This window comes from Rhinopithecus roxellana, chromosome 10 (genome assembly GCF_007565055.1).
Source record: "Rhinopithecus roxellana isolate Shanxi Qingling chromosome 10, ASM756505v1, whole genome shotgun sequence".
NCBI classification, from domain to species: Eukaryota; Metazoa; Chordata; class Mammalia; order Primates; family Cercopithecidae; genus Rhinopithecus; species Rhinopithecus roxellana.
Window position 1 is genome coordinate 53,642,876 of NC_044558.1, and position 18,973 is coordinate 53,661,848.

General features: G+C 48.1%; 2 protein-coding genes across 4 annotated transcripts in view; one reads left to right on the top strand and one right to left on the bottom strand.

Annotated features, from left to right (window-relative positions):
• Positions 1-5,092, top strand: DDIT3 (DNA damage inducible transcript 3). 2 transcript variants are annotated; one of them, XM_010388959.2, is made up of 4 exons: positions 1-118; positions 3,397-3,444; positions 4,142-4,392; positions 4,481-5,092. In XM_010388959.2, the coding sequence occupies exons 3-4, from the start codon at positions 4,186-4,188 to the stop codon at positions 4,850-4,852; spliced, it is 579 nt and encodes a 192-aa protein (XP_010387261.1). In that variant the 5' UTR covers positions 1-118; positions 3,397-3,444; positions 4,142-4,185; the 3' UTR covers positions 4,853-5,092. The 2 variants fall into 2 exon arrangements, with proteins under 2 accessions (XP_010387261.1, XP_010387262.1); XM_010388960.2 differs by having other exon boundaries at positions 2-118; positions 4,237-4,392.
• The window catches only part of MARS1 (methionyl-tRNA synthetase 1), a 27,238-nt gene continuing 13,289 nt past the window's right edge, over positions 5,025-18,973 (bottom strand). The window contains exons 11-22 of one of the 2 annotated variants that reach the window (XM_030938469.1): positions 16,703-16,777; positions 10,098-10,268; positions 9,865-9,960; positions 9,615-9,732; positions 8,685-8,898; positions 6,830-6,961; positions 6,626-6,730; positions 6,348-6,534; positions 5,692-5,763; positions 5,526-5,549; positions 5,344-5,436; positions 5,025-5,245 (exon numbers count right to left, since the gene is read on the bottom strand). In XM_030938469.1, the coding sequence (XP_030794329.1) occupies positions 5,099-5,245; positions 5,344-5,436; positions 5,526-5,549; positions 5,692-5,763; positions 6,348-6,534; positions 6,626-6,730; positions 6,830-6,961; positions 8,685-8,898; positions 9,615-9,732; positions 9,865-9,960; positions 10,098-10,268; positions 16,703-16,777 (1,434 nt within the window). In that variant the 3' untranslated portion in view covers positions 5,025-5,098. The remainder of the gene's footprint in view (positions 5,246-5,343; positions 5,437-5,525; positions 5,550-5,691; positions 5,764-6,347; positions 6,535-6,625; positions 6,731-6,829; positions 6,962-8,684; positions 8,899-9,614; positions 9,733-9,864; positions 9,961-10,097; positions 10,269-16,702; positions 16,778-18,973) is intronic. The other variant, XM_030938470.1, reaches the window with a different exon arrangement.

Here is an 18,973-nt window from a genome sequence, read left to right on the forward strand (position 1 = left end):
TTACAGCTAGGTGCTCCCGAGGTCAGAGGCTTAAGTCTAAGACACTGAGCGTATCATGTTGAAGATGAGCGGGTGGCAGCGACAGAGCCAAAATCAGAGCTGGAACCTGAGGAGAGAGGCGAGTACTGACTCCCATCTGCCCTTTACCCTCCCGTCTCCTCAGAGTTGGGGCGTCCGCTCTTTAGGATTGGCCTCACCCCTCCACAGTGAAGTCAGGGACCGTCCGAGAGAGGAATGGGGAGAGTCTCTTATTCTGGGGTGGTGCATACAAACCCCTATTGCTTCGGACGACAGCGTCTCTCCACCCCTGCCCGCAGCCGGAGCATGGGCCCTGCTCTGTGCTGCTGGGTAAAGGGACCTCGGCTGCCCTAGGGAAATTCATTCTCTCCCGTAGCCAACTTTAGGCCACCTCGTTAGGCCTGCCCTGGGGGAGGCAGCAGGACACACCCCCGCTCTAAGACTGGGTTACCATCGCTCAAGCCGTTTCCGCCCGTTCGCCACCATTGGCCTTCTCCCTACCCAACCCCCAATCCTGTCTCAGTCTCAGCGTCTCTGGTGTCAGCATGGCCACCTCGGTAGCTGGGGCTACTGGACCCTGCAGGGCTGATAGGGGAACCTTGACACAAGCCTTTGGGAGGGGTGCCGATGGACAGGGAGCGGTGTGTTTTCCCTTTGCCGTTAGAGGGAAAGGTCTCTGGGCCTCCCGCACAAGAGAGCAGCCTGGATCTCTTAAGTGTAGGAGGCCATTTGAGGTCTCCCCAGGGTATTGTCCTTCCCTCGGGATTAGTCCCTGCCTCTTTAACCCGGTCCTGTCTCCCAGCTAATCTCTGTGTAACCATTGCATCAGGCCAGCCCCCTGTTTGGCTCTGCAGCTTTCTGACCTGAGGCTTCACTGCTGATGAAAGCCAAGTCCCACACACTGGAAGGCAAGGGAGGGTTCCCCAGGGAGGACAGCCCTGCAGAGAAATATTTCGGGCAATATTGCATCTCCAGTCCCTAGGGATCGGCAGCTGCCGCTCTGCGTCTGCCCCTTCCCTGTAAGAGAGATTGGGGGGGGAATTCATTCATTCTTAACAAATAGGTAATGAGGACCTACTGTGTGCCAAACAGTTTGGGGCTCAGGGAACATCCGTGAGCAAGAGGAAAAAATAATCTCAGTGGGAGGCCTACAGTAAACAAAATATAAGTGCCGTGGAGAAAGCTAAAGCAGAGAAAGGAATGGAGAATGTTCAGGATGGAGGTTACTGTGTTACATCAGGTGGTCAGGAATTACCTTAGGTAATTCCTCCACTCAAAACCCTCCAGTGACTTCCATGATATGAATTAGGAAGTCATTGAAGGGTTTTGAGCAGAGGAATGACCTGTTTTAAAAGGTTCACTCAGGCTACTGTATGGTGAATAGACTTACGGGGAGGGGTGGCAAGAGAAGAAATGGGAAGACCTTCTGCAATCAGGAAGTTTCTGCAGTAATTGAGAGATGGTGGTGAATTGATCTAGATTGGAAAGAATGGAATTAGAAGTGTTTAGGCCGGGCGCGGTGGCTCAAGCCTGTAATCCCAGCACTTTGGGAGGCCGAGACGGGCGGATCACGAGGTCAGGAGATCGAGACCACCCTGGCTAATACGGTGACACCCCGTCTCTACTAAAAAGTACAAAAAACTAGCCGGGCGAGGTGGCGGGCGCCTGTAGTCCCAGCTACTCAGGAGGCTGAGGCAGGAGAATGGTGTGAACCCGGGAGGCGGAGCTTGCAGTGAGCTGAGATCCGGCCACTGCACTCCAGCTTGGGCGACACAGCGAGACTCCGTCTCAAAAAAAAAAAAAGGAAGTGTTCAGATTCTTCTCTTTTTTTTTTTTTTTTTTTTTTTTTTTTTTTTTTTTTTTGAGACGGAGTCTTGCTCTGCCGCCCGGGCTGGAGTGCAGTGGCCGGATCTCAGCTCACTGCAAGCTCCGCCTCCCGGGTTTCCGCCATTCTCCTGCCTCAGCCTCCGGAGTAGCTGGGACTACAGGCGCCCGCCACCTCGCCCGGCTAGTTTTTTTTGTATTTTTTTTAGTAGAGACGGGGTTTCACTGTGTTAGCCAGGATGGTCTCGATCTCCTTACCTCGTGATCCGCCCGTCTCGGCCTCCCAAAGTGCTGGGATTACAGGCTTGAGCCACCACTCCCGGCCGTGTTTAGATTCTTCTAAGCAAAGTTTTAAAAAGTCATTTTTAAAGAATGAGTTAAGGGCTGGGCATGGTGGCTCATGCCTGTAATCCCAGCACTTTGGGAGACCAGAGTGGATCACACGAGGAGTTCAGGAGTTCAAGACCAGCCTGGCCAACATGGTGAAACCCCATCTTTACTAAAAATACAAAAATTAGCCAGGCATGGTAGTGCATGCCTGTAATCCCAGCTACTCAGGAGGCTGAGGCAGGAGAATCGCTTGAACCCAGGAGGCGAAGGTTGCAGAGCCAAGATTGCGCCACTGCCCTCCAGCCTGGGCAAAAAGAGTGAGACCCGTCTCAAAAAAAAAAAAAAAAAGAGTTAAAATTTGTAGTACTTTGGATTCCAGGGTGTGAGAGAAGAGGAATGAAGGATGATAGCAAGGTTTTTAGCTTAAGCAACTAGAGTTGTCATCTGAGATGGGGATGACCTTGGAAGGGGAAAATCAACAAGTTTGCACAGTCTTAGGTGCCTGTTAGACATTGAAAAAGAAATGGCAAGTAGGCAGTAGACAGCAGAGTCGGAAGTTCTGGAAGAGGTCCAGACTGGAAATGTACGTTTGGAGGATGTCAGTGTGGGAATGGAGTTAGGAAAATGCTACGATTTGTTCCCTTCCCTGTAGTTTAGTCTTTACCCTGGCAGGTTTAAGGCCTGCCTTGAATTTAGAGAAAGCTGAGTTGGCCAGAACTTTGCTATTATGTAACCAGGATTACAAATGTCAGCAACTAAAAATAAAAAAAGTCAGGCCCTCTTCTGCCCTTGGAAATGGCTACAGGGACCAAGTATGCATACCCCACAAGACCAGAAGTAAGGACGGACCAGTAGGAGGCTGGAGATAAAAGAAAAATAAGGGCCCAGCACAGTGGCTCACGCCTATAATCCCAGCACTTTGGGAGGCGAGTGGATCACGAGGTCAAGAGATGGACACTATCCTGGCCAACACAGTGAAATCCCATCTCTACTAAAAACACAAAAATTAGCTGGGCGCGGTGGCGTGCACCTGTAGTCCCAGCTACTTGGGAGGTTGAGGCAGAAGAATCACTTGAACCCTGGAGGCAGAGGTTGCAGTGAGCCGAGATTGCGCCACTGCACTCCAGCCTGGCAACAGAGCGAGACTCTGTCTCAAAAGAAAAGAAAAATAAGTTGCCTCTCCCCCTTCCAAAAATGGCTAACATTTCTCTTTGTTGCCCACAGTGTTCAAGAAGGAAGTGTATCTTCATACATCACCACACCTGAAAGCAGGTAAACTTAACCTACCCTTTCCCAAAAGCAAGTCCTAAGAGATGCTGCTTAGCCTCATTTTGCTGAGACCCTAAGAGATTATGAAAAGACCTAGAGAAGATGGGAGGAGGGTTTGAATCTGAGCAAGCTTTTGCTATCAGGCTGTCTATTCTCCTGGCTTGCTCCTACAAGGTGAGCAAACCACTTTTCTTAAAGAATGTCCTAATGGAAAGATGGTCCTCAAAGAAAGCCCCAACAAAGACAACTGGTTTGCCTTACCAGTCTTCAGTCCCCATCAGGGTTAAACTTTCACTAGTCTTCAGTCTCACTTGCGAACTCTATTGATAGTTTCCAGGAGCAATTACCAGGTCATTTGTGCTCCCTTCTCCTGTGTGGGGAGCTCAGACAAATAGTCCTTCAGCTCAGCCTAACCTTGATGGGGACTGAGGAATTTGACTAGTCCTCCAGATCCCCTAAGCATGGATATCCAGGCACTTTGCTTCTTCAAGTCCTGGGCAAAAGCAAGGAGGGAATATTAATATAGACTAGGGGTTGATAAATTTTAAAGGGCAGGATAATAAATATTTTAGATGTTAAGAGCCCTATAGTCTCTAGCGTGACTCTTCATCTCTGCCACTGTAGCACCAAAGCAGCCATAAACAATATGTAAATAAACAGATGTGGCTGTTTTCCAATACAACTTTACCTACAAAAACAGGCATCAGACCAGCTTGCCAACCTGTGGCATAGACTGTTTGCTACATGGAGCTTGTTCCAGCCACTCCCCATTACCCTGCAAATGTGCTTTTCCAGACGGATCCAACTGCAGAGATGGCAGCTGAGTCATTGCCTTTCTCCTTCGGGACACTGTCCAGCTGGGAGCTGGAAGCCTGGTATGAGGACCTGCAAGAGGTCCTGTCTTCAGATGAAAATGGGGGTACCTATGTCTCACCTCCTGGAAATGAAGAGGTAAGAATGCTAGGCCTAAAGCTAAAGGGGGATGTTACCTTTTCCTTCTCAATTAATATCTATGTTCCCTTTCCTCATTTCCTTGAAGGAAGAATCAAAAACCTTTACCACTCTTGACCCTGCTTCGCTGGCTTGGCTGACCGAGGAGGAGCCAGAACCAGCAGAGGTCACAAGCACCTCCCAGAGCCCTCGCTCTCCAGATTCTAGTCAGAGCTCCCTGGCTCAGGAGGAAGAGGAGGAAGACCAAGGGAGAACCAGAAAACGGAAACAGAGTGGCCATTCCCCAGCCCGGGCTGGAAAGCAGCGAATGAAGGAGAAAGAACAGGAGAATGAAAGGAAAGTGGCACAGCTAGCTGAAGAGAATGAACGGCTCAAGCAGGAAATCGAGCGCCTGACCAGGGAAGTAGAGGCGACTCGTCGAGCTCTGATCGACCGAATGGTGAATCTGCACCAAGCATGAACAATTGGGAGCATCAGTCCTCCACTCGGGCCACACTACCCACCTTTCCCAGAAGTGGCTACTGACCACCCTCTCACTAGTGCCAATGATCTCTCACTAGTGCCAATGATGTGACCCCCAATCCCACATATTCGGGGGAAGGCTTGGAGTACACAAAAGGAAAGGGTCTCGCTTGTATATAGAGATTGTACATTTATTTATTACTGTCCCTATCTATTAAAGTGACTTTCTATGAGCCAAGGTCTTTTACTTTTTCTTCTTGCCTTTAGGGGCTTCAGGGGGTTTTCCCTCAGCTACAGCCAACTGTTTCTTTAGATCCAAGAGTTTCGCCACCTCCGCAGCAACCTGGTTCTTGTCTGCCTTTTGTGCTTTCAGTTCTCGGACAATGTTGCCCTAAGATAAAGGGGGGTGGGAAGGGTAACAGTGAGGCAAGAAAAAGATCTATTTAGGATTCAGCTTGTCCAGTCTCCCACAGGGCTTAAGCTTCATACTTGTTTTGTCACTTCATCCATCAGCGCTTGTATCTGCTGTGGCCCGGCTGTTGTAACAGTCTCTATAACTGCTGGCTTTGGGGACGTTTTTGCCTGGAGGACAACAACAAAGTTATCACCAGCAACCATAAATATCCCCTAACCTCCAGTTTTATACAGCATCTCAGAGGGAAAGTGATTACCTTTAAGTCGAAGGTCTCTTCTAGCTAAGACAGGAAAGAAAAACTAAGTGAGGAAGCAGCAGGGCCAAAAGATGGAAAGAGTGATGGGTGAGGACTACTTAGGGAAATTAAGGGAGTGATGCTATGGCTGTTGTGAAGCGAGGGCACAGCCTTTAGCTTTTCTCACCTGGCCCCCTCCAAAGCGCTGCCTTAAACTTTCAATCTGGTCATTTTCCAATTTTTGGAACAAGGGACTGACCTGTAAAAAAAAAGTTCCAGAAACATCTGCTGATTAGATAACAGACTCTACCAGACTATACAGATGACCTCTCCAACCCCAATCTCTGATATGTTTTAGAAAGAACGAGCATAACACTGAGCTAATATCTGCTGATTTTAGGAAATCAGCGATAGCTTTCCCTATGAAACCCCAAATAATTTATAGGGTCAAAGATTCTTTAAGCGCTCTAAGGATGCTAGGCTGATCCAGAAGTTTAGCGATCTACTTACTTTTTTTTTTCATTTTGTGTCGAAGAGGAAATGGCTATTTCCTCTTTTTCACTGCCCACTATCTGCTAGCATTGTGGAGACTAGGTGACCAGTGTTTCTTCAAATATCTGTTTACCAGTTAGTTTTGTGTGCCAGGTTCTGGTTTCTGGCATGAAGAACAATGAGGATGTACAGATAATTCTGGACTTGTGAATGACCACCAAAGACTTTATATCAGAAACTTGAGTCCCATGACCAAAGTAACACTGGAGAGATGTTAGGTCTTCTCTCACCCACTCCAAAAGCTGCATAGCAAAAGTATCAATTTTAAGACAGGCTGGCTCTTCCACCTACTGTGCCAATCTGGTGTCCTGCTGGTAAGGTACACAGGAAGTTTGTCAGCAGGATACTGCAGGCTGGAGGTGGGAGCTGCAGCTGGGCCTGGATTGTGGCACTAACCGTGGGCATGTAAGGCTGAAGCATGACAGAGAGCAAGGCAGCTATATTTACTGCCAAGCCAGTCACTGTGCCTGCCCGTTGCCTGAGGAAGAAGAGATATTAGTCAAGACCTCCAGGAGGATACAGCTTACAAGCCACTTTATTCCTTTAGCCAACCCTCCCCGCTTACCTACCTGTCAGCCTCACTGCCTTTAATCCGCTTCCAGGGCTCATTCACCTGAATGTATTGGTTGCCATGTCGAGATATGGTGAGGATACTGCGCAAGGCATCCCGGATCCTGGGAAGGGAGGAAGCAGGCCAAGGTGTAATGTCCTACAGGGACCCATACAAGGCTCTCAACACGCCAGCAGATGACACAGAGATGTCAGTTACTTACCGAACCTTCTCAAGCAGCTGGTGATAGCGCTGGAGCTCCAGGGTGACATGGGCCAGCAGGCGCTGATCATCAGGGGTGAGCACCATCTCAGGCACATAGCCCCCAAAGAACTTAGACACAAACATCCCAGCTCTTGGTTGGGAGTAGGAAAGGAGAAGTGGAAAAAAGAGAGGAAGTTATTATCCAGTCTCCTCCTTAGAATTTGACCCCATTTCCACAACTGTACATTCTCTCAGGATTCCTGCCTAGAACAGGTAACTCCTGGCTTCCTCAAGCCAGTAGACAAGGCTTAACTAATTAATTATTTACTCTCTCTCTCCCCTAAGAATCTGACTCTGCACATAAAAAAATCTGATTAAGTTAAACAACTCTATTTCTTATTTTTAAGAAGTCATTACTCAAAATGACCAAGCTGAAATATGTGTTAATTGCTATCAAACAAATACTCTAGGTAAGGAATTTTTTTTTTTTTTTTTTTTTTTGAGGAGTCTCGCTCTGTTGCCCAGGCTGGAGCACAGTGGCATGATCTTGGCTCACTGCAATCTGCCTCCCGGGTTCAGGTGATTCTCCTGCCTCAGCCTCCCGAGTAGCTGGGATTACAGATGTGTGCCACCATGCTCGGCTAATTTTTGCATTTTCAGTGGAGACGGGGGTTTCACCAGGTTGGCCAGGCTGGTCTCAAACTCCTGTAGGTAAGGACTATTTATTAAATGTGGTTAATGACCAAACCTGAGAGTGAGTAGCAGGACTGACCTATAAGGGTCCAGGGTTCAGAGAGCGTGACTAAAGAATCCTAAGCTACGGAGGATACTGCTTTAGATTGCAGAAGAGCTGAGATAGGCACCAATGATAGAATGTGAGCCTAAGGTAACAAAAACTCTGAGTATAGCAGAAGCCCTTTTTTTAATTTTGAGACAGGATCTCCCTCTATTGCCAAGGGTGGAGTGCAGGGGTACAAGCACTGCTCCACTGCAGCCTCAATCTCCCGAGCTCAAGAGACTATCCTGTCTCAGCATCCTGAGTGGCTGGGACTACAGGTGTGCACCACCACGCCTGGCTGATTATTTTTGTAGAAATGGGAGACTCATTTTTTTTTTTTTTTGAGACGGAGTCTCGCTCAGTCGCCCAGGCTGGAGTGCAGTGGCGCGATCTCGGCTCACTGCAAGCTCCACCTCCCGGGTTCACGCCATTCTCCTGCCTCAGCCTCCCAAGTAGCTGGGACTACAAGTGCTCGCCGCCATGCCCGGCTAATTTTTTGCATTTTTAGTAGAGACGGGGTTTCACTGTGTTAGCCAGGATGGTCTCGATCTCCTGACCTCGTGATCCGCCCGCCTCGGCCTCCCAAAGTGCTGGGATTACAGGCGTGAGCCACCGCACCAGGCCGGGAGACTCATTATGTCGGTCAGGCAAGTCCTGGCCTCAAGTGATCCTCCTGCCTTGGCCTCCCAAAGTGCTGGGATTACAGACGTAAGGCACCATGCCCAGCCCACAGAAGCCTCCTACCCCCACACCAAAATAACCCTTTCTTCAGCCAAACTTTTCAATGATCTGCAGGTGAACTATTTTGCTAGGAGAGAATACATCTTCAATTCTACAAAGAACAGTAATAACACAATTTACAAAAACCCACTTTATAACCAACTTTGCTAAATCACATCTCTATAGCTAACTGTTCCATCAAGCATACATAGCCTCGTATGTGCTAGGAATAGATCCCAATTAATAGAAATCAACTTTCCACACTGTCCTCACAGCCTCCTGTCCATTTTCTAGTTCTCTCCACATTCCCATCTCCTGAGGGAAAATAAGCCCCACCCCAGCTCACTGCTAACTCTGACCCCTTACCAATTCCCACCTGTTGATGAAGTTGCCCAGGTTGTTAAGCAGCTCAGAATTATTCTTCAGCAGCAGGTCTGTCCAGGAGAAAGCACTGTCCTGGCCCTCAGGCCGAATGTACAGCAGATAGAAGCGCCAGATGTCGGCAGGGATCCCCGTGTCCTGGGCCATGTCCCCAAACACTCCCACACCCCGGCTCTTAGAGAATTTCCCATCCTCATAGTTCAGGTACTCTGGACAGAGGAGAATGAAAACCATCTGCTCAAATCACATCCTTCCCCTCTCTAGCCCACTAACTCTTCCTTCTTTCCTCTTTCTAACCTCAACTATGGTTGTCTAGCAACATTCCTCCTTAAGGGGCTGGTATGCTCAGATTTTGGGAATCCCTTCCTATCCATTCTGGCCTTTTTGTCTTTGCTTGTATCTACTACAGAGTTTTAGCTTTGGACTTTTGCTTTTTTTTTTTTTTTTTTTTTTTTTTTTTTTTGAGACGGAGTCTCGCTCTGTCGCCCAGGCTGGAGTACAGTGGCCGGATCTCAGCTCACTGCAAGCTCTGCCTCCTGGGTTTACGCCATTCTCCTGCCTCAGCTTCCCGAGTAGCTGGGACTACAGGCGCCCGCCACCTCGCCCGGCTAGTTTTTTGTATTTTTTAGTAGAGACGGGGTTTCACCGGGTTAGCCAGGATGGTCTCGATCTCCTGACCTCGTGATCCGCCCGTCTCGGCCTCCCAAAGTGCTGGGATTACAGGCTTGAGCCACCGCGCCCGGCTGGACTTTTGCTTTCTTCAGGTTCTTGTTTCATTTCTCTAGGTTGAGTTCTCATTTTAATTATTTCCTATTTCATCTCAACTCCTAACTCAAGACAGCAGCTCTCTAAGATCTTTTTCCAAGTACTGCCTCAACCCTCATTTCCTATGAACACCCCATCAGTAGTCTTCCAGGGTACTTACCTGTAGCAATGAGGTGGCTGACCAAGGTATAGTTATCCTCAGCTCCTAGGGCTGAGCAAGGAAAGACTATCCCATGGAAAGGGACATTGTCTTTGGCCATGAACTGATATAGGTCCACCTAAGGGAATGTAGTTAGGAGAGATTTCCTGAGACCTTCTTCAAAGGCCCAAGGAAGACCAGACACCCAACCCTAACACCCACACCCTACCGCCTACCCTCCCCATGCACAGCCTAACCAAGAACTGCTCACTTGCTCTGGGTTCTTCCACCATCTCTCCCACTGGTCTGTGTAGTTGGCTGTGATGGACAAATAGCCAATAGTGGCATCAAACCAGACATAGAATACCTGGAGGTCAGGAGGAGGTAAACATGTTAGGGACCAATCCAAAGTCTCAAACTGAAACAAGACAATCAGCAGTCTATTCTGCTGGCCCAGGGTCTCAACACCAAAGCTGAATGATATGAATAAAAAACGGTTTTTACCTTGTCTTCAAAACCTTCTAAGGGTACAGGGGTTCCCCATTTGAGGTCTCGGGTTATGCAGCGTGGCTTGAGGCCATCCCGAAGCCAAGAGCGGGTGATAAACCGGGCATTGGGAGTCCAGTCACTGCCAGGCAATGTCCTCCCCAACCACTCCTCCAGTCGCTTCTCCAGCTGAGATAACGGAGAAAGACAAGAGGGTTGATTTAGGAAAGTCTTGTATATGGTTAGCATAAGGATAAACACAACCTTTTTGGAGCACAATTTGGCAATATATAACTTTTTTTTTTTTTGGAGACAGAGTCTAGTTCTGTTGCCCAGACTGGAGTGCAGTGGTGCAATCACAACCACAGCTCACTGCAGCCTAAACCTCCTGGGCTCAAGCAATCCTCCTACCTCATCCTCCCCAGTAGCTGGGATCCCAGGTGCACACCACGTCAGACTAATTTTTGTAACTGTTGTATAAACAGGGTTTTGCCACATTGCCCAGGCTGGTCTTGAACTCCTGAACTCAAGCAATCTGCCCACCTCAGCCTCCAAAAGGGCTGGGACTACAGTTGTGAGCCACCATGCCCAGACTTAACTAGATTTTTAACACACAGCCAGTGGCTTGCGCCTGTAATCCCAGCTACTCTGAAGGCTGATGCAGGAGGATCACTTGAGGACGGGAGTTCATGACCATCCTGGGCAACACAGCAAAATCCTGTCCCTAAAAAAAAATTTTTTTATTTTTAAAAATATGGAACACTTCACAAGTTTGCATGTTATTCTTGTGTAGAGAACGTGCTAATCTGCTCCATATCAGGATCTCACTGTCACCCAGGCTGGAGTACAGTGGCACATCATGGCTCACTGCAGCCTCAACCTTCCGAGCTTAAGTGATCCTTCCACCTCAGCCTCTTGAGTAGCTGGCACGACAGGCACGTGCCACCACACCTGGTTAATTTTTGTATTTTTAGTAGAGATGGGTTTCACCAAGTTGCCCACCCTGGTCTCAAACTCCTGGGCTCAAGCAATTCTCCCGCCTCAGCCTCCCAAAATGTTGGAAGTTGGAATTACAGGCATAAGCCACAGTGCCCAACCAATTTTTTCTTTTTTTTAATAGAGACAGGGTCTTGCTTTGTTGCCCAGGCTATTCTTGAACTCCTGGCTTCCAGTGATCCTCCTGCCTCAGCCTCCCAAAAGTGCTGGAATTATAGGCATGAACCACCATGGCCAGCCGAGGAAGTGCAAAACAGAAAAAAAAAAATTTTTTTTTTGTTCTTTTTTTTAGGTAGGGTATCATTCTGTTGCCCAGCCTGGTCTCAAACTCCCAGGCTCAAGCAATCCTCCAGTCTCGGCTTCCCAAAGCATTGGGATTACAGGTGTAAACCAGCATGCCCAACCAAAAAAAAAATCTTTTTTTTTTTGAGATGGAGTCTCGCTCAGCTGCCCAGGCTGGAGTGCAGTGGCATGATCTCGGCTCACTGCAACCTCCCCACCCCCAAGTTCAAACGATTCTCCTGCCTCAGCCTCCCAGGTAGCTGGGACTACAGGTGGGTACCACCAGACCCAGTTAATTTTTGTATTTTTAGTAGAGGTGAGGTTTCACCATGCTGGCCAGGATGGTCTCGATCTCTTGACCTCGTGATCCACCTGCCTTGGCCTCCCAAAGTGCTGGGATTACAAGCGTGAGTCACCACGCCCAGCCAAATTTTTTTTTAATTAGCCAGGCATGGTAGTACACACCTGTAGTCCCAACTACTCAGAAAGCTGAAGCAAAAGGACAACTGGAGCCTGGGAGTTTGAGGGTGCAGTGAGCTATGATTATGCCACTGTACTCCAGCATGGATGACAGAGACCCTGTCTCTAGAAAAAAATTTTGTTTGAACATACTTGACTGTATACCCTTAGTCTAGGGGAGGAATCAGGATTGTCAACAAATCCTAAACTCTTTTTTTTTTTTTTTTGAGACAGAGTCTCGCTCTGTCACCCAGGCTGGAGTGCAGTGGCTGGACCTCAGCCCACTGCAAGCTCCGCCTCCCGGGTTTACGCCATTCTCCTGCCTCAGCCTCCCGAGTAGCTGGGACTACAGGCGCCCGCCACCTCGCCCGGCTAGATTTTTTGTATTTTTTAGTAGAGACGGGGTTTCACCGTGTTAGCCAGGATGGTCTCGATCTCCTGACCTCGTGATCCGCCTATCTCGGCCTCCCACAGTGCTGGGATTACAGGCTTAAGCCACTGTGCCCAACCACCTAAACTCTTTTTAATAGGTTATTTTTTTTGTAGACGTACCAGCAAAGCAATTCTGAAATTGTTTTAGGTGTATTGTAGGATTGAGCTAATAAGTAAATGTGCTGATGCTTATTGAGAACCAGGACACCTACAGTGGAAGAAGGTAGATAGAGACATGAAATAAATAAGAGGAAGTGACGAAGAACTCTGTGGGGATGAACTGAAATTGCAGGTGTCCATGTGAACCTAAAATAAATACCAACTGGCTGGGCACGATGGCTCACGCCTGTAATCCCAGTACTTTGGGAGGCTGAGGCAGGCGGATCACCTGAGGTCAGGAGTTAGAGATCAGCCTGGTCAACATGGTGAAACCCCATCTCTACTAAAAATACAAAAAAAAAAATTAGCTGAGTGTGGTGGCGGGTACCTGTGATCCTAGCTACTCGGGAGGCTGAGGCAGGAGAATTGCTTGAACCCTGGAGGTAGAGGTTGCAGTGAGCCAAGATCGTGCCACTGCACTCCAGCCTAGGTAACAGCGAGACCCCGTCTCAAAACAAACAAACAAACAACAACAACAAAAAAAAAACAAATACCAACTCTCTTTGCTGAAAGGTTCTAGTAGCAACGATACCCAGTAGCAATGAGCACATCTACCACCTAGATTTCGGTATCTAATACTGTTCCCTACTAAATTAAACTCAAGGTTGGTGACACAGTTGATTTCAAGGCTGAACCAGATGAACCTAGAGTATCTCTTTATGCCACAAATTAAGGAAGGGTTTAAAAAATGATGGGAGAGCCGGGCGTGGTGGCTCAAGCCTGTAATCCCAGCACTTTGGGAGGCCGAGACGGGCGGATCACGAGGTCAGGAGATTGAGACCATCCTCGCTAACACGGTGAAATTCCGTCTCTGCTAAAAAATACAAAAAACTAGCCGGGCGACGTGGCGGGCGCCTGTAGTCCCAGCTACTTGGGAGGCTGAGGCGGGAGAATGGCGTAAACCCGGGAGGCGGAGCTTGCAGTGAGCTGAGATCCGGCCACTGCACTCCAGCCTGGGTGACAGAGCAAGACTCTATCTCAAAAAAAAAAAAAAAAAAAAAAAAAAAAAAAAAGAAAAAGAAAATAAATTTAGGACAGGAAAGGATTATAAGAAATTGAAAAAAATAGGAATCCATGAAGTCTATACTGATAATAAACAGCTAACCAAATTTAAAAATAAATGGAGGGAGAAGGATAAATATAGAGGGTAGTGGTAGAGTTGGAAAATCACCATAATAAAGGTAAAAATTATCAATGAATGCTAAATTTAGAGGGAATATTTTGTTCATGAAGAGCAAAGTATTGCATTATCTTAAAGTATATTCCCACAAGGCTGGGCGTAGTGGTTCACGCCTGTAATCCCAACACTTTGGGAGGCCAAGGCGGGTGAATCACTTGAGGTCAGGAGTTTGAGACCAGGCTGGCCAACATGGTGAAACCCTATCTCTATTAAAAACACAAAAATTAGCGAGGCATGGTGGTATGTGCCTATAATCCCAGCTACTCGAAGGCTGAGACTGGAGAATCGCTTGAACTTGGGAGGTGGAGGTTGCAGTGAGCTGAAATCATGCCACTGCACTCCAGTCTGGCCGACAGAGCAGGACTCCATCTCAAGAAAAGAAAAAAATAAAGTGTATTCCCAGACTGCTCATAAGTTGCAATGGGGAAAATAGTAATTACACAGTGGACAAACTGAGTAACACCTGACCAAAGTTGAGATTCCCAGTGAAGGGGATGGCCATCGTGTGCCTCTGAAAAGGACACAATGTCATTTATGTAGCATTCCAACCAAGAATGCATAGCCTGAATCTAATCACGAGGAAACACCCAACAAACCCAACATGAGGACTATTATATTTTATGCATTTATTTATTTTTGAGACAGGGTCTCACTTTGTTGCCCAGACTGGAGTGAGTGGTGCAATCATGGCTCACTATAGCTTTCAGCTCCTCAGCTCAAAGCAACCCTCCTACCTTAGCCTCCCAAGTAGCTGTGGCCAGAGATGTGCACCACCATATTTGGCTCAATTTTTTTCTTCCTTTTTTTTTTTTGAGACAGGGTCTCACTCTGTCGCCCAAGCTGCAGTGTAGTGTTTCAATCACGGCTCACTGCAGCCTCAAACCTTCCCAGGCTCAGGTGATCTTCCCACCTCAGCCTCCTGAGTGGCCGGGACTACAGCCACACACAACCATGCCCAGTTAACGTTTGTATTTCTTGTAGAGGTGGGGTCTCACCATGTTGCCCAGGCTGGTCTCAAAGTCCTAGGCTCAAGTCATCCACCTACCTAGACTTTGCAAAGTGTTGGGATTAACATGTGAGCCACTGCGCCCAGGCCAAGATAATTGTTTCACGTTTGTAGAGTCAGGGTCTTGCCAAGTTGCTCAGGCTGGTCTCAAACCCCTGGGCTCAAGCAATCCTCCTGCCTCAGCCTCCCAAAGTAATGGAATTACAGGCGTGAGTCACTGCATGTGGCATTTAATTTTTTTTTCTATTTTTTGAGATGGAGTCTTGCTCTGTCACCCAGGCTGGAGTGCAGCAGCACGATCTCGGCTCACTGCCAGTTCCACCTCCCGGGTTCACGCCATTCTCCTGCCTCAACCTCCCAAGTAGCTGGGACTACAGGCACCGGCCACCACGCCCGGCTAATTTTTTGTATTTTTAGTAGAGACGGAGTTTCACCATGTTAGCCAGGATGGTCTCGATCTTCTGACCTCGTGACCCACCGGACTCAGCCTCCCAAAGTGCTGGGATTACAGGCGTGAGCCACCGCATCCGGCCTCGTGAGCCACTGCGTCCGACCTAATATTTTTATACTTTAGAGATAGGGTCTCACTCTGTTGCCCAGGCTGGAGTGTAGTGGCACAATCACAGCTCCCTGTAACGTCAAACTACTGGGCTCAAATGATCCTCCCACCTCAGCCTCTTACATAGCTGAGACTACAGGATCGCACCACCATACCTGGCTAATTTTTCATTTTTCGATTATTTTGTAGAGACAGTGTCTCACTACGTTTTCCAGGCTGGTCTCCAACTCCTGGCATCAACAGATCCTCCCACCTCAGCCTCCTACAGTGCTAGGATTACAAGCATGATGAGCCACTGTGCCCAGCCTTTTATTTTTTATTTTCTCCAAGCCCAGGGTACAGAAGGAGGAACACTGTATTTTAAAAAGGAGGTCAGGCTGGGCATGGTGGCTCACACCTGTAATCCCAGCACTTTGGGAGGCTGAGGTGGGCGGATCACCTGAGGTCAGGAGTTCCAGACCAGCCTGGCCAACATGGTGAAACCCCGTCTCTACTAAAAATACAAAAATTAGCCAGGCATGGTGGCAGGCACCTATAATCCCAGCTACTTGGGAGGCTGAGGCAGAGGAATTGCTTGAACCTGGGAGGCAGAGGTTGCAGTGAGCCGAGACTATGCCATTACACTCCAGCGTGGGCAACAAGAGAGACGCTCCATTTCAGAAAAAAAAAAAAAGGGAGGTCAATGCTGGATGCAGTTGTTCATGCTTGTAATCCCAACACATTTGCAGGCAGAGGCAGGAGAACTGCTTGAGCCCAAGAGTTTGACACCAGCCTGGGTAACGTAGTGAGAACTAATCTCTACAAAAACATTTTAAAAATTAGTCAGGTGGCCCAGTGTGGTGGCTCATGCCTGTAACCCCAGCACTCTGGGAGGCTGAGGCAGGCAGATCACCTGAGGTCAGGAGTTCGAGACCAGCCTGGTCAACATGGCAAAAACCTGTCTCTACTAAAAATACAAAAATTAGCCAGGCATGGTGGGGGGCGCCTGTAATCCCAGCTACTCTAGAGGCTGACGCAGGAGAGTCACTTGAACCCAGGAGGCAAATGTTGCAGTGAGCCAAGTTTGCGCCACTGCACTCCAGCCTGGGCAACAAAAGCGAAACTCTGTCTCAAAAAAAAAAAAAAAAAAATCAGTCAGGCATGGTACTTGGGAGGCTGAGGGGAGAGGACTGATTGGTCCCAGGAGATCAAGGCTGCAGTGAACTATGATCATGCCACTGTATTCCAGCTTAGGTGACAGAGTGAGAACCTATCCCTTAAAAAAAAAAAAAAGAAAAAAGAAAAAAGAGAGAGACATAAAAATACATTTACATGCATATGACATTTCTGAATAGACACAAAGGAAAATGAGTAGTAAATACCTCTTGCAAGTGGGCCTGGGGCTTTCACTTTGTGCCTTTTAATCTATTTAATCTCTTGATAATAATATGTACAATTATTCATGGAAATTTAAAACATTTAAGAGTAATCTGCTCTCAGTATCTGTGGCTAAGGCAGAGGGGACAGAAGAGGCCTCCTGAAAACGAGGTTAGAGAGAAAAGCTCACTTACCTTAGGCAGGTCCAGAAACAGGTGATGGGTCGACTGCACCACAGGGCATGATCGGCAGACTTTACACTGAGGCTTCTGCGAAGGAAAATTCCAGAGGACAGATCAGGCCTGCAGGCCAGGGGAGCGGTCCAGGCAAGGGGAGGAGCAGAGAGGGATGAGCTCCTCAATCTGCCATCTAGTTTAGCTTCATGCTCACACCCCAAACTATGTGGCCTGCTCTAAACATGGAGACTCAAATCTTCTCAGTATAACTCCATTTGTTCCTCAGTTTCAGATCTCTGTCCCATCACACCAGAGTAGAAAAAGCATTCTCTGAGCACAGGCTAGGTACAGAGCACTGCACTGTACTTGACTGTTTGAGGGGAGGAAGGAGTGATAAAGTGAAAACACAGCCCCTCTCTTTGAGGAAGCTACAAGTGAGGGAGAGATGACTTGTATAAGAAACAAGTGTGGGCCGGGCGCAATGGCTCACGCCTGTAATTCCAGCATTTTAGGAGGCCGAGGCGGGGGGATCATGAGGTCAAGAGATTGAGACCAGCCTGGCCAACATGGTGAAACCCCATCTCTACTAAAAATACAAAAATTAGCTGGGCGTGGTGGTGTGCACCTGTAGTCCCAGCTACTCAGGACACTGAGGCAGAAGAATTGCTTGAACCTGAGAGACGGAGGTTGCAGTGAGCCAAGATCGCGCCACTGCATTCCAGCCTGGTGACAGAGCAGACTCCGTCTCAAAAAAAAAGAAAAAGAAAAAGAAACAAGTGTGGCCAAGCACCGTGGCTCACGCCTGTAATTCCAACACTTTGGGAGGCTGAGGCAGGTGGAACACCTGAGGTCAGGAGTTCAAATCCAGCCTGGCCAGCATGGTGAAACCCTGTCTCTACTAAAAATACAAAATTTAGCCAAGTTTGGTAGTGTGCACCTGTAATCCCAGTTACTCAGGAGGCTGAGGCAGGAGGATCGCTTGAACCTGGGTAGTGGAGGTTGCACTGAGCCAAGATCGTGCCATTGCAGTCCAGCCTGGGCAACAAGAGTAAAACTCCATCTCACAAAAAAAAAAAAAAAAAAAAAAAAGAAACAAGTGCAGATCTTTACAGAGTAAATTTACTTGTGTGGCATAAACTGACTATATAAACATGGAAGGGTGATGGCTAATGGAGGCTGATCTGCCCGCCTCAGCCTCCCCAAGTGCTGGGATTACAGCGTGAGTCACCGTGCCTGGCTTTTTTGTTGTTGCTTTTTTTTTGAAACAGTCTCACTTTGTCACCCAGGCTGGAGTGCGGTGACAGTCTCAGCTCACTGAAATCTCCACCTTTCAGGTTCAAGAGATTATCCTGCCTCAGCCTCCCTAGTAGCTGGGATTACAGGCACGCACCACCACACCCAGCTAATTCTTGTATTTTTAGTAGAGGTGGGGGTTTTGCCATGTTGGTCAGGCTGGTCTGACCTCCTGACCTCAGGTGATCTGCCCACCTCAGCCTCCCGAAGTCCTGGGATTACAAGTGTGAGCCACCACACCTGGCCCCAAGTGAGTTTTGATCTGAGTTTTTGAAAGTGAGAAATTATAATTCTCTCAGGATCTCCCTCCTGAACTCCATATGCCTAATATCCAACTGTCTACCTAACTTCTCTGCCTAGATATCTAACAGGTATCTCAAGCTTAACTAACCCAAACAGTATGGCTGCATCCCACCTGAAAGCCTATTCTCCTCACTCACGTTCACAGATGGTACTACCATCTACCCAGGCCAAAAACCTGCAAGGCATCTTTTTCCTGACCATCCCAAATTCCAGTCTATCCAACTCCGTAGAGTTTACCTCCAAAAATATACCTCAAGTCTATTTTTTTATTTTCCATTTCTAGTGCTACTAACCTAGTGCAAGCCACCATCATCCCATTTCTGGGTTGTAGCCTTGTAACCTCCAAATCCTTCTCCTTACTTTTTTTTTTTTTTTTTGGGAGGAGGGAGGACAGTCTTGCTCTGTCACCCAGGCTGGAATGCAGTGGCAATCTTGGCTCACTGCAACCTCTGCCTCCCAGGTTCAAGAGATTCTCCTACCTCAGCCTCCCAAGTAGCTGGGATTACAGGTGTGTGCCACCATGGCCTGGATAATTTTTGTGCGTGTTTTTTTTTTTTTTTTTGAGACGGAGTCTCGCTCTGTCACCCAAGCTGGAGTGCACTGGCCAGATCTCAGCTCACTGCAAGCTCCGCCTCCCGGGTTCACGCCATTCTCCTGCCTCAGCCTCCCGAGTAGCTGGGACTACAGGCGCCC